Below are 23,054 nucleotides of genomic sequence, written 5' to 3'. Positions count from 1 at the left end.
TCTTTTAAACCATATGAAAAAGCACCCATCTATTTAAGTAAATTTGAAACTAACACTACAAGTTAACAGGCAATGACAGCAAGGAGAAAACTAGCTGACAGACAAGAAAGTCACCATGACCAAGCATACCTCACCATGTGTTTTGGCATCACCATGAAGGTTTAGATTGTGGGGGGTTTGTTTGGTTTTTTTGTTTTGTGATTGTGAAGGTTTTTCTGTTTTGTTTTTTAAAAATGCAGTACTAGTCATTAACTTGATTTTCAAAGTTTCTCACAAAGGAAAGAGCATGTTCATGTATATTAAGATAGCATTTACTCTCCAGTAATTACTATCCAGTTATTTTCCACAAATTAGACTAAAAACATGAAAAAATACAGTAAACACTGTAACAACACTTTCAAGGGATTTGTTTATTTTTGGTTTACAAACAAAGGCACCCAATATTTCTGTTTATGTCTTATAAAAGCTCACAGATTTAGCATTTGTTTCCAAACATCTGTTCCTACAGCAGAGAAAAACATTACAGGAAAATATAATTTTTTTTTCCTGGTCCCAAATTGAAATACCAGTAACTGTTAAGTGATCATGTTGTTTCAGACTGCTCTTCTTCCTATTTAACCAACTGGAATATCTCCTGTAACTTGCTAGTCAGTACAGTGAGTCTAGCTTACTATATCAAAATATAGTTCCAGTATATTTTTTATCAACATCTGTTATGTGCAAACACTGGTATGAAGAACTGCAAGAGAACAGAGTTCTGATACGGAAAAAACCCCAGTAGTTTCAGATAGAAGATAGAATTTCACAGACCAACCACAGGAAGTGACAAAACTAATGTAATAAATGTGACACTGAATCTACTGTCAGTTAAATAGGATGACTGATGAATTTGTGTAAGATACCAATAGTGCACAGAACCACGGTCTCCAGAGAGGGGAAAAAATTTGAGTTTCTAAATTGGCAAATGTTTAAAGAATAGAGGTTAAATATCCTTATGTTTAAAGTAATCCTTTTCTTCGTTATTTATTCAAAAGCATAGATTTCTAAGCAGTGTTTTGGACCAGAAATAATCAGTTCATTGGCTTCATAGTTCTCAGTATTAACAAATCAACATTAAAAGTATCATGTATAATAGTTATAAACAACCAAAATTCATAAGTGAATTGCTTCACAGAATCATTTTCAGAATATGATGTATGTCTTTTGCAAACTTCAGCCACATGTGAACATCGGACAAGCAGTGTCACTGGATAGTAGGCACCTCTGGGAAAAAAAGTCTACAATGCAGGAATGCTTAAGCATACTTTCAGGTCTAGTAAGATACTTGGGGAGGCAACTAAAAATGTAATACACCTAATGTATTTGTTAAAGTGTAACATCTTCAATCACAGAAGCCATAATTTATTTTCAGCCACAGTCAGAGGTCTCTCACACAAGGTGTGGTCCTAGACCATTTAGGCTTTTCATCACTAGCTTTATATATACACACAGGTAATTTTAAAAAGGAATTACAGCTTAACTACTTACTACAGAGTGTTTAGCTTCAGCAAGGAAGCCATTATCTTTTCAAAATGAGATATACACCTGCACGAAAGGTGTTCTCCTTAAAATAAGAGTTTTCATAACAACAGCAAAGTTCGTTCTTCACATACTTAATTCAAATAGGACAAAAAACTATCAAGGGGAAGCATATCGTAGCTCTTATGTAATTAAGTCATTATTTGTCTTTTCAAGCAGATTCAAGAACATATTAATCAGTATAAACTGATTTTAATGAACAAACACCGGGCAAGGGTTCTGGTCAGTGCATCAATCAGAGGAACATTACAGTGTTCTCAGATAGAATTCTGTGCAACCAAAATTTAAGGGGATCTTCATGTATTGCCTTAAACAAGGATTCAATCTTTTCTTACAACTTGCTATTCTTACAAATGTTTTCCCTACTGAAACAAAGTGACATGCAGAAAAACACAGATTTCTTCAGATTTAAACCTAATAATTTAAGTTAGAAGATAGATGGAAGAATTGTTAACATGCTTTCATTTTGAAGCAAGGTGCATCTTGCTCTGCTTGCCCAGTGAAATGAGAGGTTTTATTGGGGCAGGGATGAGAAAGTGTGCTTACGTATTGGTGTTGTCCATGCATCAAATTTCATAGCTCAGATTTAAAAAATTATTAATTCATGAAGTATTTGCTAACATTGCTTAGAATTTAAGAACAGGTATATCTCTTAATGAAAGCCTACAGTTTGTCCAACTATTATCAGTAATATAAATAGCAACTAAGCATAATAAACTCCTTTCAAATACATTTACCTTTTGAAGTCAGAAGTGTAACAATCAAGTGCTGGCTCTGTGTTCTCAATAAAAATCATTAAAAAAAAAAGAGGACGGTCAATGACTTAATTTTTGCTCCCCTCAGGGCTACAATTCCTTTCATCTACTCAATGATAGGATCAATTCTGCTTTCAGAGAAGCAAATTGTTCATGCTGACATAAATGCAAGTTGGATGCAGCCAGTTTCGAGCACAGAACTGAATCACTAAGTGCATTCTGAAGACCAGATCGGACAAAAGGCCTTTCAGTAATTAAGGAAGGTTGGGGTTTTGTTGGTTTTTTTTTTTCCTTTTCCTTTTTTCTTTTAGAGCAAAGTAGGCACCATTGTTGCATCCCTACTTTGAGAAGGGAAAAAGTGGCAAAAAGTAAAGACAAATTACAAAAGTCCTCAAATAATTTTTTTCAGGAGATCCACCATAATTAATACACTTTTGCAACTTGTAAAACCCTTTGTAATTTAGAAGAATTTCAAATAAATAGGTCTACAGCAACTAGCAACTACTAAGTCAATATTTATCTTGCTCAATGTGGTGTAAAACTTAAAAGGAAAAAAATCATGTTAAGGCAGATTTCAATCAAACACGTTCCAAATTGCACAGTTGTGTTGGTCAGTGGTCTAAAATGTTTTCCCCAGGTCAAAGTGTTAAAGTTATTTAAAAGCTTGTCTAATGCCAATTCAACCTGGCACTTGACCATTTTATTTTCCTCTGTTTCCAGGAAGATACACAACTAACATTACATATACTATACCGTATATTTCGCACTCCAATTTAAGATGAAATTATGCTTTTACAAAATGTGAGATGACTACATGTTACAGGCTTTGTGCAGTTAGACCACCATATGCATAGATGTCCTAATGCTAAATTCTCTTCTTCAGTATCTCATAGTACTGGAGGCTCTGAAGTAGGAGAGGAACTTGTAACACAGACTAACCACAAAGTACCAGATATTTCTTGCCATTTGTGATCTTGCAATAAAGATACGCCAGATCAGGATCACAAGAACTGTATTGAAGCCATAGCGTATATTCCTTAACCTAAGGAAAAACAAAAGAAATAATTAAAAGCCAAGGTACCAAAAAAATTAGCTTCTAATGTAGAATTTAATTTGTTTATCTATTCATCTCAAGATACATTATGAGTGGTATTAAGTGAATGACGAAAGTAAGCTAAGTCAAGGACCAAACAGAGAAGGTTTTTCCACAGTTCACTGCTAAAAAGTGGAACACATGAAAACTAAGGAACAGAGCCAGCGCCACATGTACTTCTGCTTTATAGCTGCCTGATAAAAACCTCTTAAAGCTAAAGTCACACTCACAGTAACTTACCTGTAGAAGGCTGCCATCCAACCCAAAACCAAGGAAATATTAACACTATGAACTCCCCTCCTCCCCTCCACATATTTAAAACTTAGTATATATAGCTCCAACTGCCTCTGACAAAAAAAACCACACACCCACCCACAATACGATTTTCCAGCACAGAGCCTGGAGTCTCCATTGCAATTTTAAACTTATTACTTCTCAGGGAACTATATTTAAAGATTAAGAGAAACTAAGCATCCTTTTAGGGCAACTGTGACTTTTACCAATCTTCTCACAGGTAAAGATGGAAGCTTCAACACCAACAGCAATCAGAATTTGCTCAGATTTCTTAGAAAGAGAACAATTTATCTGGTTCAGTGGATCATGACAATTTGTATTTTAAAGGCAGCTCTTTTTAAGGAAATATTCACTGCTCTTATCTTGTTTTACAGGTAGGCTGGGTGTTACTCTAGCCAGACCTTCCTCTACATACCTTATTTGTAGAAAAAACAGTCTAAATTTCTGTATTACAAAAGTAAAGCCCATTTTTTCATTTGGGGAAAAATTCTACTCAGTTTCCTAGAAAAGTCAGGTCCCCTAGGCTGCCACATCTGGTTAATATTGAAGCAATGGACTCCTTAAATGCAGATTAGTTAGAGTTAAGAGCTAGATGGTAACAGAAGAGACCAACTTAATACCTCAGAGTAAATATATGTTAGAATCTAAACCTCTTGCAAAATAATCCACTTATAAACAGAGAGTTGGGGGCAACCAGATGCTGTTCCAATACAATACTATTTCTCATGTTATTTTTGGTACAAAGAATGGCAACTGTATGATAACTCCTATGCATTTTTTAACAGCATCTAAATTAAAAAAAAAAATCAGAAGGGGACACCACTTCAGCTATCCCCATTATCAAAGATTACCATCTTTCAAAAGTATATTTGAGATTGTAGCATATCATGCCAATCCACTCTACAACTGCAAATCCTTGTCTTTAGAAGAATGACACAAGTAATGACCTAAACCACTTCTCTTTGTGCTATCCAAATAGCACAATAGATGTGAAGTACTATTGCAGAACAAGATTAATCACTTTTATTTCACTCTTTAAAGAGACAAATCAAAAAGTCTACAACTGTCATTATGAATCAGCCAAGAACAACTGTGCCAGTAAAATTCTGGACAGTAACAATGCATTCAAATTGGAGGAGTTAAGCCACAGATAAAAGGTTAAGAAAAGTCATCTTAGAACACCAACATCAAAGTTTCCTGCTCTGAGGTGGAGAGTCCATGCCTGTTTACTCGCCTGCTTCAAAAGATCACATTCCCAGAAGAAAGAACTATTGTTCTATTAAACCTCCTTAACTGAACAAGCCGTTCTGCCCTTGTGTTACTGTGTATCTTTTTACCTTCCAAAAGATACTTGGGTAAAAATCAGAAACCTGGATTACAGTATACACTGGTGATCAGAGCTACAGCCATATCCCAGACTAATACTGTAATTATTAATACTGAGAGCATCTCAGGAGCAACAAAAATAGAACAAGATAGATGACATCTGACTTCTTTACAAAACACGTCAGACCACCGGACTGGAACAGAAGAATTCTGGAGGACCTAAACAGATGCTATAAAGAACAATTAAGTCATAACATGGAAAAGCAAAACTTGACAACAGCAGGAAAACAGAAAATATAAACAGAAGAAATTAAAAACTTATACTTACTTATTCAAGTGTTTCCTAGCTGCAGGGAGGCCAGACATTTCTTCATTCAGCACATATTTTTTTGTTCCCATGCAGTAACTTTCCATGTATTCTGCCCAATGTAGTTGTCGAACATCAAAATTAAACGTCTGCATAAAATAAGTTTTCATTGTTAGTTGCCTAAAAATTCACCTGCTATATATAATAATTTAAAGGAAAAGGATAAATGCCTTTATACCAGATAATTCAATTTGTCTTTGATGCAAGAAAGTTATCTTGTCCTTAATCATAAGAATGATCCAGAATTAGATACCATTTCTGACTCAACCACCAGCTTCTTATACCATCTCTTCCAAATTTCAACCATTTCATGCCTTATTTTTCCCCCTCAGCAGTAACATTCTTCCCTCCACTTCCAAGTGCACTGCTTTCCCATTTCATCTGTCTGTAAGGAATTCCACTCTAGAAATAACCATTTTCTATTATGTTGTTTCCTTTTAAGCTACAAAAGAATTCTAATATGCTATAGAATAAACACTGCTCTGTGCCAAGTTCAGTTTGATAAATGCAGAATTCTTTTAGCTGTGCTTACAGTTGTTGCTTCCTCAGGAGAGGAAGTTACTACAGTAAATTCACAACTCAAGTTTTTCACCAATATATTGATTTCCTCATCTCAAGATTCTACAATAATAGCCGTTTAAGTCCCAATAAATACCAAGATTTTCCCAGCAGGTTTTTAACTGTGCCAATTTTGTTTCAGGTAAAAGAATAAGCAAGATCATTACAGGAACAAGAGACATGTAAACAGTTTTGTGCAGTGAAACTCTATTCAGCTTTAAAAGTTGTTACACATACACTAAATCCCCAAGTCCATGCTTCCAAATAAGCTGCTTAACAGCATGGCAGATGTGTTATAAGGTATGATGAAAAATAAACCCATTACAGTTCTGAAGACAATCCCTCACAGTGAGTCTTTGTAATTTACCATTGTTTGCAAGTTAAAGGTCAGCATGTAGTTCTAGTCATGATATATAATACATACATGCTCAACAGCCTTCTAGTACTGGTAAGTTATCAGAATCTCTCAATTAAACTTTATTTTCCATAATATACATCACAGCAAGAATGTAAGAATAAAGAAAGTAAAGTTCCAACTGTTATTTCAAGTAGTTCTTTATTGCTATTTTATGCATATCTTATTGAAAATTCAGCTATTTGAAAATACTAACAGTCCAAAGCTCTGGGGTTATTTCAGTTTTGTTTTTTAATCTTTTCCTGAACTCAAGTTGCTGAGGGCAGGTGAGGTGGGGAAGGGGTGGAAATCCTCTCCACACAAGAATCACCAAAAGCTATTTTATTTCCTACTTTTAGGCAGTTTATTTAGGAGTTTGGCACCTTTTCTTCAACTTAACTATAGAACTAGATTCTTGAAAACACTTGAATAGGAAAGACATCTTAAAGATGACAAAACTGTTCCAAATGCACAAGGGGATTTGAGTTTTTAAAACAGTAACTGGTGATTTTTATCCTGCTGAATATTAACCAATAAAATGATAGCAGAAAGGAAGTTTAAACTCAGTTAAATGTTGAGGGGGGAGGGGGGGAACAGAAATTGATCTCAGTTGCAATACTTCTTTATTTTAACACGTACATGGATCTTCCTGTGAGACATATTGGAGGGAGAGGGGGAAGGGAACAACAACTCCATTCCATTACAGCTTCACTATTAGACAAATATATTTTGAATTACTGGGAATGAATCCAGTAAGATTTGCGTAACTTTTCCCAGCCATATGAGGGGTAGGGAGATGGGAATCTGGCAGTACAGGCACACATGCACGAGAGGAAGGTAGCCTTGATCGATACTAGTCACTAAGGTGAACCAGCTAGCCACATCCAGCCATTTCTGTTAGTTTGAGATTGGTAAACATAGAACAAAAATAGAGAGACTCGCATAGATGGTCAACAAACACACAGTGGGAAGACTATGACTTTTCCTTTGAGCTTTCATTCACTCTTACTCAAACCCTGCACTTAACAGTTTTCGTTCTTCCTCAACAACCTTCAGGACTTTTCTGTCATCCTGCTTCTGTTATACTTTCCCCCCTGCATGGGGCAGTTTTAGTCACACAGCAAGAGTGTGCTTCAGAAAGAAGTGAGAGAATTTACACTTACATTTCTTTGAATAGACTCTGGGGCTCTCTGGCCAAAGCATGAAAAGGGTATATAAAACTTGTTACTAGTTTAAAAACAAGCAAAAAAGTCCCTCAAAACCCACCTCCTGTTCATCAGAAAAAGAATTGGTGGTCAAGAAGTAAAGCCTTGTTTTATTCATGATGTAGGTAAAACCATAACAGCTTGGCCACTTGGTTGATATGTGGGCAACACCAGATCACATGATCAGGCCACTCCACAGACAACCATCTTTTACATCAGGCCACTTTCAAGGGAGTCCTGCCCTTCCTCATCTCTGATCACATCACTGATCTAACTCATAACACTGCCCTGGCACAACTGAACAGGGGTGACAGGAATCTCCAGCGCTGCGTTAGTACTAAGGTTAGAGCTCTACATTACAGTAAGCAGCACTACCAGTTCATGTCCTTATTCAATCTTAAATTAATGAGCTTATATTTCACTTTCAGTCCCCACACCCACATCACATAGCTACTTGCCTTTTTGTCTTGGGGGTTTAGCTGGTTCATTAGCATAGTCATATTTTCAGTATTCCAGGTCCAAGACTTGCTTGTAAAGTATTCTAACACCATCATGGCCTTATGAAGACGTGTTATTGTTTTCATCATCCTACAGTCCAAGGCATGGAATGTACAGGTTACAGTAGCAAAGATAAGTTCAAACAAGAAAAACAGACAGTAAGATGTATATTTTTTACCCTCCAACCCCACACCCCTATGTTAACATATCCCATCTTGCTCTGTACCCAAAGCATGTTATATTAGATCAACAGGATGTTTCTGCATATTATTAAAGTGGACTTTGGCTGTCCAATCTTTATATAGAATCAGAAATTATAGGATAGTCCTTTTTCCCTAATCCTACTTCCCAGTGCAATACTGAGTTTCTTCCCTAAAAAAAGAAGACATGGTAAAATGTTGTCTTCTGTTGGTAACTCTTATTTTAGGACACAGACACAGAACACTTTTCACTTCAGCATACTGGAATATCTAGCTGTACTGAACAATTTGACTTGATGAAAGAGTCAAATTGCACACTGCAGAACATATGCACATGAAAACTTTAAGCAAGGGAGTAAGTTTCCCTGATCTTCCTGCACACTGTGCAAGACCAGATCTCTGTAACAAAACAAAATTGGTTTATTATGGTCACTAAGAGATCAAGGCTTAAAACCACCAGAAATATGGCTTAGCCCCTTAACTCTACTGCTTCTGCAGCAAAGGGCAGGAAAATATTTAAGGGCACAGACTGACCATAGCAGATCCTGCTGGTTAGATGATCAGTTCTATGCTACTTCAAAATATGCAGAAATACCTTCCATCATCCCTTACTATGCAGAGGAAGCAACTCTACAAAACCATCACTTGTAGTACAGAGAAATTATGTTATAAGGATCAATTTGGGCAAGTTTCTCTTTGATCAGACTATCTGATCCATGTGACCCAAAAACGTGAGTCAACCAGTCTCTGAGATGCAAAGTTCCCATATTTATGACAAGAAAATTGTTTCAAGTGTTACAGTGCTAGAGATGGTCAATAATTTTAATAAGTACTAACTAGTACCACATAACCTAATGCTTTGGGTGCTCAAGGTTTTTTCATCTCGCAGAACTGCTTCCAATTTGATCCTTATAGCAGGACACACTGATCATTTTAAGCACAGAGTGGGGGGGCGGGGGGGAAGGCAAAGAAAGCAGAACAACCCAGCACTAACAGGAAATGGCTTTCTGAAGGTAAGTTTTGTTCAATAAAGTTCATAGAAACAATAAAAACCACTGATTTTTCTCCAAAAGCTGCCTTGATGCATTCATACTTGTAGAAGGGATATAGCACATTGTCGCAGAAAGTCTTCTAAAGAAACTATTTTGCATCGCATTAGTGTCCCCTAATGTCACTAATGGCTGGCATCTCAGCATCTAAGGGAATATCAAAATTGCCTCTTTTTCTTCTCACAAAATTGAGTAATTCAAATTGCAGAGACCACTGAAAAAGTAGAGTATCTCTAAAGCACACAAAGCACAAATATTTTTCCTTAAACCCCATAGGAACTTATGTACAGAGTAAAATTTAGAGTTGTATTCAAATTTTAGACCACCAGCTAATTTTATTAGTAGAGATTTCTAGACACTTTCAAACATCTCTTTATATAGTTTCACCAGTTGGGCAAGGTGGCAACAGTGGGAGCTGAGTTGAACCAGAGTTCCTCTGATTCAAAAATAATTAGTAATATAGAATGTGTATCCAAAAGATATCCTGTGCTAACAAGACTGAACTGAACATAAAAAAAGCATAATAGTTAAGCCAAAAAATTCAGAAAAGAGCCCAAAACTTGGAAAGCAAAGATCTCGCTGGTCAGATAAGCCAGCAAGACCTCATAGCAAAATGGCCTGGATAAAAGTAGCGCCAAACAGGACACAGTGGCTAAATGCTTAGACTTTTTGCAGAGTTCTGTCCACTGACAGTCTTAAGACAATTTAATTTAGTTGACTTGCCATTTTGTGCCTCCCCAATTTATGTTCTTATACTAAGCTGGAAGAGCAGCTGAGTTTTAGAGTGCTTAGACTGCTACAGTTTAAGAAAACTTGTGCCCCTGCAAAACAAGTGTAGATTCTGAGCTTTTTACTGGCCACTGACATTTGTTTTCACTCTTCTCTGTAAGCAAAAACTAAACTAAACTTAAACTAATGTAAAGACTAACCTCTGCTGGGAATCTTGCTGTCTCTGCTTATGGATATGGCTTTAGAGCATAGCTAAGCTGATTAAAAAAAAAAAAAAAAAAAAATCAAGTGGCTAAAAAGAGTTCTTCTACCTCAGCTGCAGATTTTTTTCCCTCCCTCCAACTCAAATTGGATTTAGTGACTGGCCACAGAACCAGCTGATTCAATTCATCAGTGGAAAATTGTTTGGGTTTTTTTTTTTTTTGTAGGGTTAGTTTCTTGATATATCAGCCAAAAGAATCAAATGTCTCCACATTCTTTCAGCTGCTAGATCAATTACAAAGTTGGCAGAAGAGGACCAACTTTCTTGGTGATAGCTTGTTAGTTTGTACTAAATCAACATGAAACTACACTTTTTTTGAGAAGAAGAAGTATAGTGACAGCCTCTCATATTCAGAGATGTCAGCAATGAGTGTCATTTAGTGGACACTTATGTAGCTCTGGCAGACTAAGTTTTGTAAGTTCAATGGCACCATATTCCTCCTGCAAATGGGAATATACACACAACTCAAAGAAAAGCATGAATACACATAATGGAACTTTATCTCTCAACTTGAAGTTTTGAAATATACACTTCACAGGTTGTTCCAGAGATAGCCATTGAATACAAGTCATAAATATCAAAGCCATATATAACCAGTCAGTATAGTATCAAGCATTGCATCACACCTTCTTCATAAGCTGAAGACAGAAAAAAGTCAGACCTGCTGATCATCATAAAGAACTGAACATTAGCGGCAGTGAGCAAGTCACTGTGACAGCATGCAAGACTTTCACCTAGATACTAAGTAGAATTTTGCCTCTACTAGGCAGTCCTTACTGCCATTAACACAAAATTCATTACAACAGTTTGAGAAGCACATCACGGGAATTAAAAGTTTTAAGCAATAGTTAATTCAATTATCCATAAGTTAGGTGGACATGTTTCTATACCAGACAATTGGACAATTAAAAGCAACCTGGCTTAAGGCTATGACTGCATTTTGAAGAAGTCTTACACACAACCTATTGTCTCCAGGCTAAAAACAGTTCTGATGCTAAATACAGACTGATCCTTCAGTGGATCTACAGGCTGCCAATCTGCAAGTCTCTGCATAAGCATTAGAGATAGTTAATTATATTTAAAAAAAGATTCCTCTAAAATACATAAAACAAGCTTTCAGATTTGTCTTTGTTCAAATTTTCATTTGGCTGTAAATTTTGACATGTAAGACATACTACTGGAATTCTTATCTTTCCAGCAGCTCTGTGGTTCCTTTAAGTGTACAACTTAAAAGTGCTTCCAAGAGGAAAAAACATGTTAATCTATTCAATAAAAGTGTACTCTTCACTCATTTCTGGTTTGTAAGACAGTAACTATGTGGAAGGTGCTTCGTGTTAATTTTCAAGCAGCTTTAAACTGAAATGATAGATCTGAAATTATGTCCTTTATACCTCCCTATATATATCAACTACACCTTCCCTTCAGCTTTCTAATAAGCAAAAATAGAAAATTAATTGAAGGAGAAATCCCTGAATTACAACTTTAAATATTTCATGCCACATTCTGTTCTTCCAGAGTAATTGGAAAGATCTGCTGGGTGTGTATTTTTAAAAGCTTTAAGATTTCAAATATACTGAATTGTTTTTAAATAACAATTGGTTCTGTTGTGCTAAGCACTATGCAAAGTTACAAGAGAGAATTATGCCTTGTATTAAAGTTAATTAGACAAAATTAACAAGCTTTGCTACGCAACTAAGTATATATGGCAAGCTACTGACAACACAACATCCTTAAACTTGGATGCTAAGAATTATCACCACTATTTATGTAATTGCACAATGCTATATCAGTCTTAGGTATTTAGTATAAAATATTAAATCTTCATTATGTCAATCCTTATTGCACATGTTCTTCCTATAAAATTCAGAAGAAATACTGTATGCATTATTTCTCCCTTCCCTTTCCTTAACTGTTAATATTATCAGAGAATTGTTAAATTCAAGAACCTTCAACTAGATGCAAAAACAGCACAAGATTTCCATCTCACTAAAAACATTGCTTCCACAAGTGAGGTGCAAAAGAATGATTTCATATTGCAGAAAGATTTCAACAGATAAGTTTTCCAAAAACCCTGAACAGGAAGATATTTTTTTGTTATTATGAACATAATCCTTTAGTTCTGACGGGTCATAGGCCTGACCTATTTCTTCTACTTGTTAAAAATTTCTCATTCAGTTGCAGTACAATATCCTGACAGTATGACAACAGTGCAGTTAAACCTACACAGTAATTTCATGGCTTAGAGTTTTTCCTACAGTGTATGCAATAGAGACCTCAGAAGTGTATTCAGACTCAGCACAGAGAGGGCAGGCTGTTGACCATGTGAAGTCAAGTTAGCACAGTATTTGAATTTTTTTTGTGCTGATTTTACTACATTTTTACTATATTGCTCAAGTTTTTCTGCTAAATTGTGGTGGAAAAGGTAACATTTTAGAGTAAGCCAGCCTTTCTTCACTCAGAACAGCATTATATTGAGTTTAAGAATCTCCAGTAATGCTTCTGAGGCTCTAGAAGTTTCCTAGTACGTGCTACCTGGTAATTAAAATCGTTCTGTCAACTGGACAGAATGACCACAGCAACATCCCTATACCGTGACTGTCTCCAGCCCATCAGTTAAAGCAGCTTTCAAAGTACTTTGAGCCAGAAGACTAGAAAAAAGTAGAAGAGTAAATATCTGTCTCAAATTTCGTCTATTATTAAGCAACACATGAAGCCCATTAGGATTTAACACTGCATGTCTTGCCTGCATCTATATATTTATTTGCCTCTACTGGTCCTATTGCAGGCTCCCATTTTTTAAATGCTTAAAAAATAGAAGAGCACTATATAATGAAAGCTATATTCCTGAAGGTGGGCTGGGTATCAAACTTAAAAGTTTTTCTTTCAAGTGCATTTGAGTAACTTTAGCGACTGAACAATAGCTTGTTTGAGTTGAATCTTTCCTCTAAACTAGAGATCTTGTACATGATAGGAAACTCACCCATCCACTCTTATATTAAACTAATTAGGAATACTCATACCAGTAATACTTCACAGGCTCGAAAATACATATTTAATGTCACCAATTGTACTAGTACTGATTAAAGTTCCAAATTCCATCTTTGGACGTCAAGCGAAAACTCCAGGAAAAGCAAAACCAAGATTCAACATTCCCAGTGTTATAATATAAAACCATTAAGAGCATTCTAAACATGATTATTCACAGCCTTGTTTTACTCCCACGGGTCAAATACTTAAGAGACTAGACGCCTTTTAAAGACTGACAAGATTCTTGGCTGTACTACTTCCTAACTATTTGAAAGACAGTAGGTTGGCATTTATAGTATAACTATTTTTAGTGAGTGATGAAGTCTTCGCATCTGCCAGGGAATTTCAATCAATTTTTATTAAGAATAACTTAAAATTGCAAAAGAACCTAAAAGATAGGAACTTGTACATTCAGTATCTTCTTCTGATCTGAAGAGCTTACATCTTTTTAATGTGGGAAGATTACTATACAGGCACAGCCCCCTGCCACTACTGTTGCTGTGAGTATTACACTATTGAGTAGGCTTGGAACAACAGAACCCAAGGCAGTTTAGAAGTTTTCTCCAATAAACCAGCGCGAAGTCTGTTACATAGCTTTTCCCTCCTTGTAAGACAGACCTAGACTAAAGGACAATGAATGAATACTCACTTGTGTTAATACACTGTCACCACAGTGGAGATTATTTTATAGAGTCTGAACACAAATACTTTTGAAAACATAACATATGCAATGAGTTAAGATCATATGGCTTGGCAAATCTGAAACAAATTGAAGTGACATCTTATATTCCTTCTACATAATTTAGTTTAGCCTATTTAGCAGAGCTATGCCATTTTCACCACTTAAGAAGTTAGCCAGATAGTAGTGTAAATATTATAAACTGAATGGAATGTTGAGATGATACAAACCAACATACCAGATCAAGTTGTATCATCTACAGGAATAACACGCAATTATTAACTCCGTCTCCCGTTCCATTTTCAGTTTATAATAGCAACAACAATCTTAATGCAAGCCACTTCCTAGAGTTTAATGACTGACTAGGATTCTGATCTGAGACATATCTTGGACAATATTGTTGAGCCAGTCGTTAATCTCTTCGAAAAGCTGCCACTGGATTGTTATTGCTTATAGTTAGTAAATCTAGATAGTGCCCATGCCATGTCTTCTTCACAAGTCTCCACCACCTTACCAGCAAGATATTTTTAGCCCTGTCCTTCTTACCATGGTTTATGACCTGTCAATCTGAGCAAAAGATCGTGCAAAAATGCAGGCACTGTATGGCTGACTGCAGTCCGATATTGACACAAGAGGGGGTTGGATTGTAAGCTAATGTCAGGGTGCCTTACTGCACCTTCTAACGGATTTATCTTGAAATTCAAATTAATGTGGTATCCTGTAGGAAAAAATAAGGATCAACATATTTTGAATATTTATTATTCAAGAACAAACATCACTTGCTAGATCTTGTAATTCTGTTTACCTTGACTACTCAAACCCCCAAACTATCCAACAAAAACATCCTCATTTTTGCTAGAAAGTTCAAAGTCACTTTGAATTCAAGGACCTGTTCTCAGGAAAAAAAGGCTGGGTTTTAGTCACAAAGCATTCAGGGGAAGAAAAAAATTTAAAAAAAATAATCAATGTACATCATAGTGTAAGCATAGCTTACATATAGTCAGAGGAACAGACAAGACAGAGCTAGTCACCATTACCTTGGGCTTCTTCCAGTAATCCTGAGGTAGATATCATACAGGAATGCTGGGGCCTTATGGCTTACAGCAATCCAGTAATGATATAAAAGGTGATTGGAAGTTAGATTTACATTGGGCCGTCTGAAGGCCTGTTCGAGAGGATTCCTCTTGAAAGTAGAAATTACATGGTATTCTGAGAAAGAAAAGTTGCGTAACAGCTTTGATAATAACCATGTAAAATTTAGTGGTTTTCAAAGTACATTACAGTGTACAATATTTACTTCAGTATGTTATTTAAATAGCCACTCTAACTCTTCTACAATCCACAGAAACTAAAACAAAGTCGTAAGCTTTTACCCTAAAATACTGTTAAACTGGTTCTTATTATAATCAAGAGGTCTTTTATGCCTTTATCTTCAGTATCATATTTTATTGTAGCTTCTCTCTTTCTGTTCCTCTTCCCCTACCTTAGAAACTGCTGATCTCAAAAATTCACAGCAATTTCAGTTTGTATAGCATGTAGAGCTATTTAAATACTCATCTATATTCCATGAAGAAGGCTATTCTAATCTTTTGTGTGAAGAATAATTTAAAAAACAGACTGAGGACTTTGCAAGCATCTGAAGTGCACCTCAAATGACATGTTTAAACAACTTATCCATATTTGAGCATTAAGAGAAAAGTAATTTGGATGGGCCTCCATGAGAAACTCCTGCTGACACCTGAAAATTCTGTACGTGACAGATATGCAGGATCAGTGTCTTAAAAAGTTACGTTGAAATTCACCTCATCTTTGTAATCATCTCTTGTAACTTTATTCTGTTGTTATAAACAGTGTTTAAATACCCCGATTCAAATTGGGATAAATGAAGTCAGGATTTTCCAAGTTTGGCTGAAGCAGTAAGGTTTATAAATACAGACATATAAAATGGGCAAAAGCAAGTAAAAAGCATGAAGAAAGTAGTCAAGAGAAATAAAATAGATTTAAGTATTTAAGTTAACTAAAAGAAAAAAAATACTCTGAGCTTAAGAACTCTGTTTTTAAAAAACTGAAAGCTAACAAATAGCTTTAGCATGCCAGTCAGCTTGTATTGCTATTTATAACAAAAACTATTACAAAGCTTTTGGCATATGGATTACACTCTAGTCAGGATATTTAAGAGCTAAAAATAGGTGGCCATACCTTCTTAAAGATTACTTTTCCCTGTACATGAATAGTAGAAGTCTCATGTAGCTATCTGAAGATTAAAAAAGCCACCTCAACCAACAATTAACTTAAGCCAAACACAACAAAGAACTACACAAGTGCAAAACTATTACCATACCTCTCAATTATGCAGATGTACAAAACATCTAATTGTGGACTGTTTATCCATATGTATTTAGTAAAGTTGGCATTAAACCCAACATCACTATACGGCTCCTCTGGGCAATGTTTTTCTCTGCACACTACCCACACTCTGAAGATTAAGTCATGGCAGCATCAAAACAGAAAAATCAGTTCTCCCATAGTTTAAGTTATAATGGAATAAAAAAAAAAAAATCAAGAACAAAATGAAACAGTGATAACACTACAAGGGGAGAGAATTAACAGTGGAAGATAATGAAAAAGCACAATACACTGCAAAGTTGAGAGGTATGGCTATTATACTAGTTTCAACAATAAAAATGCAGTATGACATACTGATTATAGCCTGTGCTTTTATTATTTGACCTTATTTTTCTATTAAAGCTTATAGAAAAAAAAAAAGAAACATGGCATACCAAGTTCACCCCAGTGGAAAGGATTGGTGCCACCTGTTGTACAGTTATATACCATAACATTTCTTGGTCTGGGGGGAAAGACAAAAGAGCAAGTTAGAAGACAAACAACCTTTTAAGAACACAGACAAAAGACATACCCAAAGTTATCCTTTCCCTTAACAGCATCATCTACACAAAGCAGAAAGCATCAGTCCTGTGTTAGATTTTTTGCTCCCTATATCATCTTCCAGTGTTTTTCTCCTTCTTTCACTATCATATTTCTTTTCTTTCAGAGAAGGCATCACCTACATTACTGTAGATTGTATTGATTACAACATGGCCCAGGAAACAATTTTCAGGCATAGCTTATACAACAGTATCAGTAGGTGATGTCTTCCTCTTTGGCATAAGGAAGTTACATTTTCAGGGACTAATGCTGTTAGAACCTTAGATTCCTTTGTCCTGGGGGGGAATAGCAGGACACTGATTAGAAGTTCGATAGAAGACTGATTTATTAAAATACACAATATCATTTCAAAATACTTAGTACTCTCTATTGTCACCTGTTATACCTATTAACTCCAGAATACCAGGCTGCAGCCAGTGTCATATTGACAACAACATCTACTGGAACAAGATCTGCTAGTGCACTGTTGGAAGCTCTCATTGTTCGAAGAATTCCTTTTCCTGCCTTAAAGAACAAAACAACAACAAAAAAAAGAGACAGAAGACCCACCAGTAAAACATATGAAGCTTTGTTGCCTTCCAAAAGGAGGAAAAAAATTTAAGTATATTCATTACTTACAGCAATGAAGAGACCACTAGGTCCATTGAAGTTATCAATCCATCCCTATTATGAACAGGGGGGAGGGAAAGGATTTGGTTAAAATATACTGAAGTCAGCAGTTTCAAGTGAAAATTTGAGAAGTTTCTACAAGTATAAGGGGTGGAGGGAAAAGAGAATAAAGAGAAAGATAGTAATTTCTATGTCTCTAAATGAAGTTCTTCCATAGCAAAGTCTGGTGATGTAACAAGTTGCTATGACTCAGACAAGAGATCTACAAGGACGGTAGATTCACTGGTCCTTCAGAGTGAGATGCTAGCTTGTTTATTTCTCAGTGAATAAACTGCAGGGCATTGTCTCTATAAATGTTTATGTTGAAACTATTCAAGTTTACAAGTATTTTTAGACTAGCTTCTAGCAACTCAGAAAACAAATAAGCAGTTTTGCTATTGATTTTTAGTTTTTTCATTTTTCAAACAGAAGACATTCTTGTTCATCTTTAATGACAGTATTTAGACACTATATACTTATTGGTTTGACGTGTACATTTTATACTACTCAAAAAGGTATGCAAAGTCAATTATATGGGTTTTAAGGGCTTGAGAGATATTCAGTCTTGAAGTGGAGAAGCTATTCCAACACCAATCTCCCATATAGGAGGAAGAATATACCATATATGCTATATATCAATATAGCATACAGTACATAGAACTTATGCCATCCCCTGCAAAGCTTACAGGGTTTGACTAAAAGAAGCAGAACCAAAACATCTTTATGTCCCATGGTCCCCAGTTTTCCTAGTCATCCTTTGCAGCTACTGACATACCAAAGCATCTTGAAGAGGGGAAAAACAGATAAGATACACAGAATCATGAAGTAAAAAGCTGATCATTTATTTAACATGTGAAATAGTATATCCCATTCTGATAGAATTGTATTGTTCTATGATTAGAAGTAATTTACCCCTAAGTTTCCCACATAAGAATACTGTATTTGGCAGCTTTCGTATCAGAGTTGTTATCCAGAAGCAACCAAGACACAACTTCACAGTCTAAAAGATTTTCCTCTACAAAGGTCACTAGATAAACAGGCTGTCAGTATGTACTACAGTTAACAGGCAAGATGGTCAGGTGAAAACTCAATGACTTACAGGAAAAGGCTCCTTCCAGCTAGCACCAACAATAGACGGCCTTATAATGGCTGCGTTTAATTTTGCACTTTCTTGTTGTACTACATATTCGGCTAAGGCTTTTGTATATGTGTAAGTATTAGGACTGCTGCCTATCAGTTTAGGAGTAATATCTTTCACTAGGCCATCATCCATCCACCTAAAGAAACAAAATAAAAGGTAAGTGTAAATTACTGTGTGCTGCTTCACCAGGGATGGGGCGGGGGGGAGGGCTGGGGCAAAAACAATATGTAAAAAGGATAACCAGATTAAATAAAAAATACTTCAGAAAGTAAAATTAAAATCCAATCTCTTCTTTAAAACACCACCCAAGGCAAAAAAAACCCACACTGAACAAAACAACACACTAAAACCACCAAAGCATTAGCATTCCCCTACAAAATACCTAAGCACAGAGGAACAAGAAATTCTGTGAAGAAATTTAGGCAATAATTAAAAACTCAGTTCTGTATTTCACGTTTCTGCAACAATCCCAGTATCTAACACTAAACTAGTACATTTTAAATCTCAGCTCGATTTTCAGAATTTAACACCAACTGCCACTGAAGTTAGCATGTCACACACTTCTTTCTACTTTAAACAGCTGGAAGTTTAAAACATTTCCATAAGCATTTGCATATCAAACAATAAATGTCTGCTGACAGCTTATACTGCGTTTAACTTTAAAACCACATAGCCTCCTAAAATACCATTCACCAAAATATAGGAGTTCAGGTTTTTTGCTTCTTTAAACTGAAGGCCAATCCCAGAGGCCAGAAAAATCAAGTTTAATAGAGCCCGTCTATTGCTCATTTTGATTATACACTACTATTTAAATTAAGGTGGCAACTGCATATGTAGAGCCCTTCTGAAAAGGGGATCTTGAGGAAGAATGTTATATTTGAGATCCTACAGCAACAGCGTAGTTAGGCTGGTTTGTTTAAGGACATTACTACCAACTTTCAGAAGACTGTTTATACTGACTTCATGCTCATTTTGTGTTTCAAATTAAACCATAAAATCTAAACTCTTGAAAGTAAATGCCAGTAATAAAAAAAAAAATCTTTCACCACAACACGTGCCCAGTTCCAAAAGTGTTTTGGAACTATTTCATATGGTGTACTGTAGAAAGTAAGTATATTTATGAACTTCGTTAAATATCAAATCTTTTTTTTTCTTTTGTTGTTGAAGTTACCATGAATTTTTTTTCTCCTTCAAAGAAAAAGGGATACAGCCTGAAATGAAAACAAGTTTCTCAGTAAAAGAGAGGAGGCTTGTATGTTCAGCATCCACTGAGAGAAGCATACTGCTATTTACTTTTTTTGCCCAAGTAATTCATTTACTACACACCAACTACAGAGCAAGTAGTACATTGCTTTATAATAATCCTAATTCTATCAACTAAGTCCTCAAACATGAAGTGCAGACACAGCAAGTTAAGTCTTTGGGACACAGGCACGCTGCTCCTCGGTTAGCATTAAGTGATCTAGAAAGTAATGCCATTGGAAAGGAGTCCCAGCTGCATTACAAGCATCACCTCCACCTTTGTGGTGTTAAGCGATCCCACACCTCTGAAGCAAGCTGGTTCACCATGTTTCTTTCTCTCCTTAATTTAGTTAAGTCTTGCAATTTCATCTTGCTTCCCAATTCATTCAGCAGTTTGTATTTAAAATTGTAATAGCCTTCAGCATACAAGCACAACAGATATGTGTCTTTTGAACTATTGCTACTTTGGTGTTCACTTCAAAACAGGACTTGGATTTTATTTGTCTCAGCCACCTAACATTTTAGCCACATAAATGGAATTTAGCCAACATTGTTATTGTTTTTCACCAACGTTCTGTTACAATCAAAGCTGACATGCATCAGACTGCCTTCATGATATGAACTGGGCTGGGAAGAGGGGTAGAAAAGCCCAGAAACAGATCTGTGTCCCTTCCTATGTGTCTCAGTCAGCTGTTGGCTAAAGAGATCACTCTTGTCTAAGTTTACAAAAGCTTTCCCTCATTGCCATGAGTTCTAAAATACAGACAGCTGTCCAAGTTATATTTATCCTGCTTGTGAAAAGATAGACAAAAATATAACTATTTCAGAATATCTCATTTGAAAGTGTATTTAAAGTCAACATTATAAAAACAGGTTGGCTCAACGTGCATTCTAGGTAGTAGCTCATTTGTTTTTAATGTTAGTGTTCTTCCATCTACAATAACAAGTTAAAGAAAATTTTTTCTTTTTAATTACTTATTTTTAGTTCCATACTTCTCTTACAAGGGGTGATATTTTGTATGACAGGGAAGAAGGGAGAGACCAATTTAGAGATGAGATTATTATTTATTACATTACACTTGATTTATCCCGTATTTGCCACCTATTTCAGGTAGGGTTTGACAGCTACTAAATAAGACCTCAGGACAGCTAATATACCCAGAAAATAAAATATAGAGTGAGTAGTTTTTTCCCCCAGCAACACCCAATTCAAGACTAAAAAGCTACAGAAACAGATTTTTAATGTTTGCGCTCTCTGAATTCCTAACGGAGCTACTTCTACAGTTGTGTTTCTGAGCAGTTAAGTAATATTATTTCAGTATCTCAGGCTGGTTTTGCTATGGTTTTTAGGTGGATGTAGGGAGGCTGCTGTTAAAGGGGACTGTCTTGTTTTTACCCCTTTCCTTCACAATGCCAGTGCTAGCATACTTGTAACAGCACAGCTTTTTTGGTTTTAATAGCTCCTGATTCAGCTCATCATACAGCTGAAAAACTGCCACTCTCAGCATATATGAGACATCATGAATAGATATGAGCATCCCCCTGCTTCAGTACTACTCTACACCTAGCTCAGCTGAAAGTGACCATAAAACCTTAGCCCATCGCCTTTACAGATAAGGGAGGTGTCAGCTGTGCTGACAGACTTACAGGACAGCATAAGCTAACTTCTTCATCTTTCAGATTCCTAACTATTTTTTGGTACTTCATTACTAGGAAGCAAGAGGTTACAGATTACTGACGTAATAAACCTAACACCTACTCAAGAAAATCGATCAGTTTCCCAGGATCAACAGAAGGTGGATAAACTATTTCCTCAATATGTTTTCGATCACAATATGCAAAGGCAGTTGAAACATGCATGAACACTTCCAGATTCTTCATTTGCTGTGCCAAGAAGAGGAGCTGTTGTGTGGCAATCACATTTAACCGAACAGCATCTCTGTTGATTAAACAGAAAACTTGATTAACAGAAAGCAAGACAAAAACAAGCAAAAAGAAATAACTAGTCAATTCACTCCTAAATGCCTCAGTGATAGGCATATAAAGTATTCCTAAACACCCCACCCTCCTCAAAAAACCATCAGTGTCCTAACTTTCTGCTTAGAACAATACACTGCAGTCTTAATCGAGAACATCTCTCAAGGTTCAGGATAACTTTCCTAAGTTTTACCCTGTTCTTATTGTCATCCTCATGCTCTATTACTAGAGTGGGAAAGTCTTTGATCTCCTTAAGCTAAATCCCAATCCTACATTTTTAATAAAATGTGAAGGAAATAATGCAACACAACACCTAGCTGCCACGTGAGATGCATGTCAGTTTTAAGAGCATCTCTGAACTTCCTAGTTCAAGTTGAGTTAGGTCAACAACTCGGAAGGCTCAGAGGACTAGTAAGTTGGAGACTGGCATCTTCTTGTAGAATAGCTCAAGGCTCAACAGCACAACAGGATTACAGGAAGGAAGGGGGGGGGGGGGGAACCACCAAGAACCACACTTTCATCCTCCAACTTCACTGCTTCTCATTGAAAGAGAGTCCTTGAGGACACTGTAGGAGAGTAGGTATATCTCTACAATTCCCACCAGAACTCAGCTTAATGACCCACTACTATGATTATTTTATACAATTCAGATATTCTCTCCAGCCTACAAAACTTACTATGGATGCTAGTTTTCTTGTACACAGTGTAGTAATCAATTAAGTTTCAAGAATACAGCTGAACAAAGCTTTATCAAAGTCTTTGCAATAAAGTGTTACATTAATAAAAAAAAAAATCTTGGTCCCCCCTGAATAAGCACTAAGTTTAAGACTGCTTTATCACACATTATTACTGAAGCATTGGGGGACAGGAGAGGGGGAACCACTGTCCCAAAGCAATTAACATCAATGGAAAACGTTACATCTCAATAATTTTTTTTTTTATAAAGTATTATTCTCAGTCTTCATTGCCTCTTTCAAGAAGAGAAAGGAAAGAGTTCATAATCAGAGCTGTATGTACTGATACAGACGTGTATAGGAAACACAAATTAGGAAGAGTTCCAAAATAAGCTCAAGTATTTTGCTTTCC

The 23,054-nt window shown here is 36.0% G+C and overlaps 1 protein-coding gene across 6 annotated transcripts in view; it reads right to left on the bottom strand.

The window, feature by feature from the left end:
- Nucleotides 1-395: 395 nt before the first annotated feature.
- Nucleotides 396-23,054, bottom strand: part of FAR1 (fatty acyl-CoA reductase 1) — a 39,673-nt gene continuing 17,014 nt past the window's right edge. For 3 of the 6 annotated variants that reach the window (XM_075163214.1, XM_075163215.1, XM_075163217.1), the window contains exons 4-12: nt 21,751-21,930; nt 18,708-18,885; nt 17,579-17,623; nt 17,337-17,464; nt 16,795-16,862; nt 15,052-15,223; nt 8,029-8,158; nt 5,375-5,502; nt 2,643-3,375 (exon numbers count right to left, since the gene is read on the bottom strand). In XM_075163214.1, coding sequence (XP_075019315.1) covers nt 3,213-3,375; nt 5,375-5,502; nt 8,029-8,158; nt 15,052-15,223; nt 16,795-16,862; nt 17,337-17,464; nt 17,579-17,623; nt 18,708-18,885; nt 21,751-21,930 — 1,192 coding nt within the window. In that variant the 3' untranslated portion in view covers nt 2,643-3,212. Of the gene's footprint in view, nt 3,376-5,374; nt 5,503-8,028; nt 8,159-14,560; nt 14,733-15,051; nt 15,224-16,794; nt 16,863-17,336; nt 17,465-17,578; nt 17,624-18,707; nt 18,886-21,750; nt 21,931-23,054 lie in introns of all 6 variants that reach the window. The other 3 variants (XM_075163219.1, XM_075163218.1, XM_075163220.1) reach the window with 3 other exon arrangements.

The sequence above is a fragment of the Calonectris borealis genome, chromosome 14 (assembly GCF_964195595.1).
Source record: "Calonectris borealis chromosome 14, bCalBor7.hap1.2, whole genome shotgun sequence".
NCBI lineage: Eukaryota > Metazoa > Chordata > Aves > Procellariiformes > Procellariidae > Calonectris > Calonectris borealis.
This window is presented reverse-complemented; position numbering and strand designations above follow the sequence as displayed.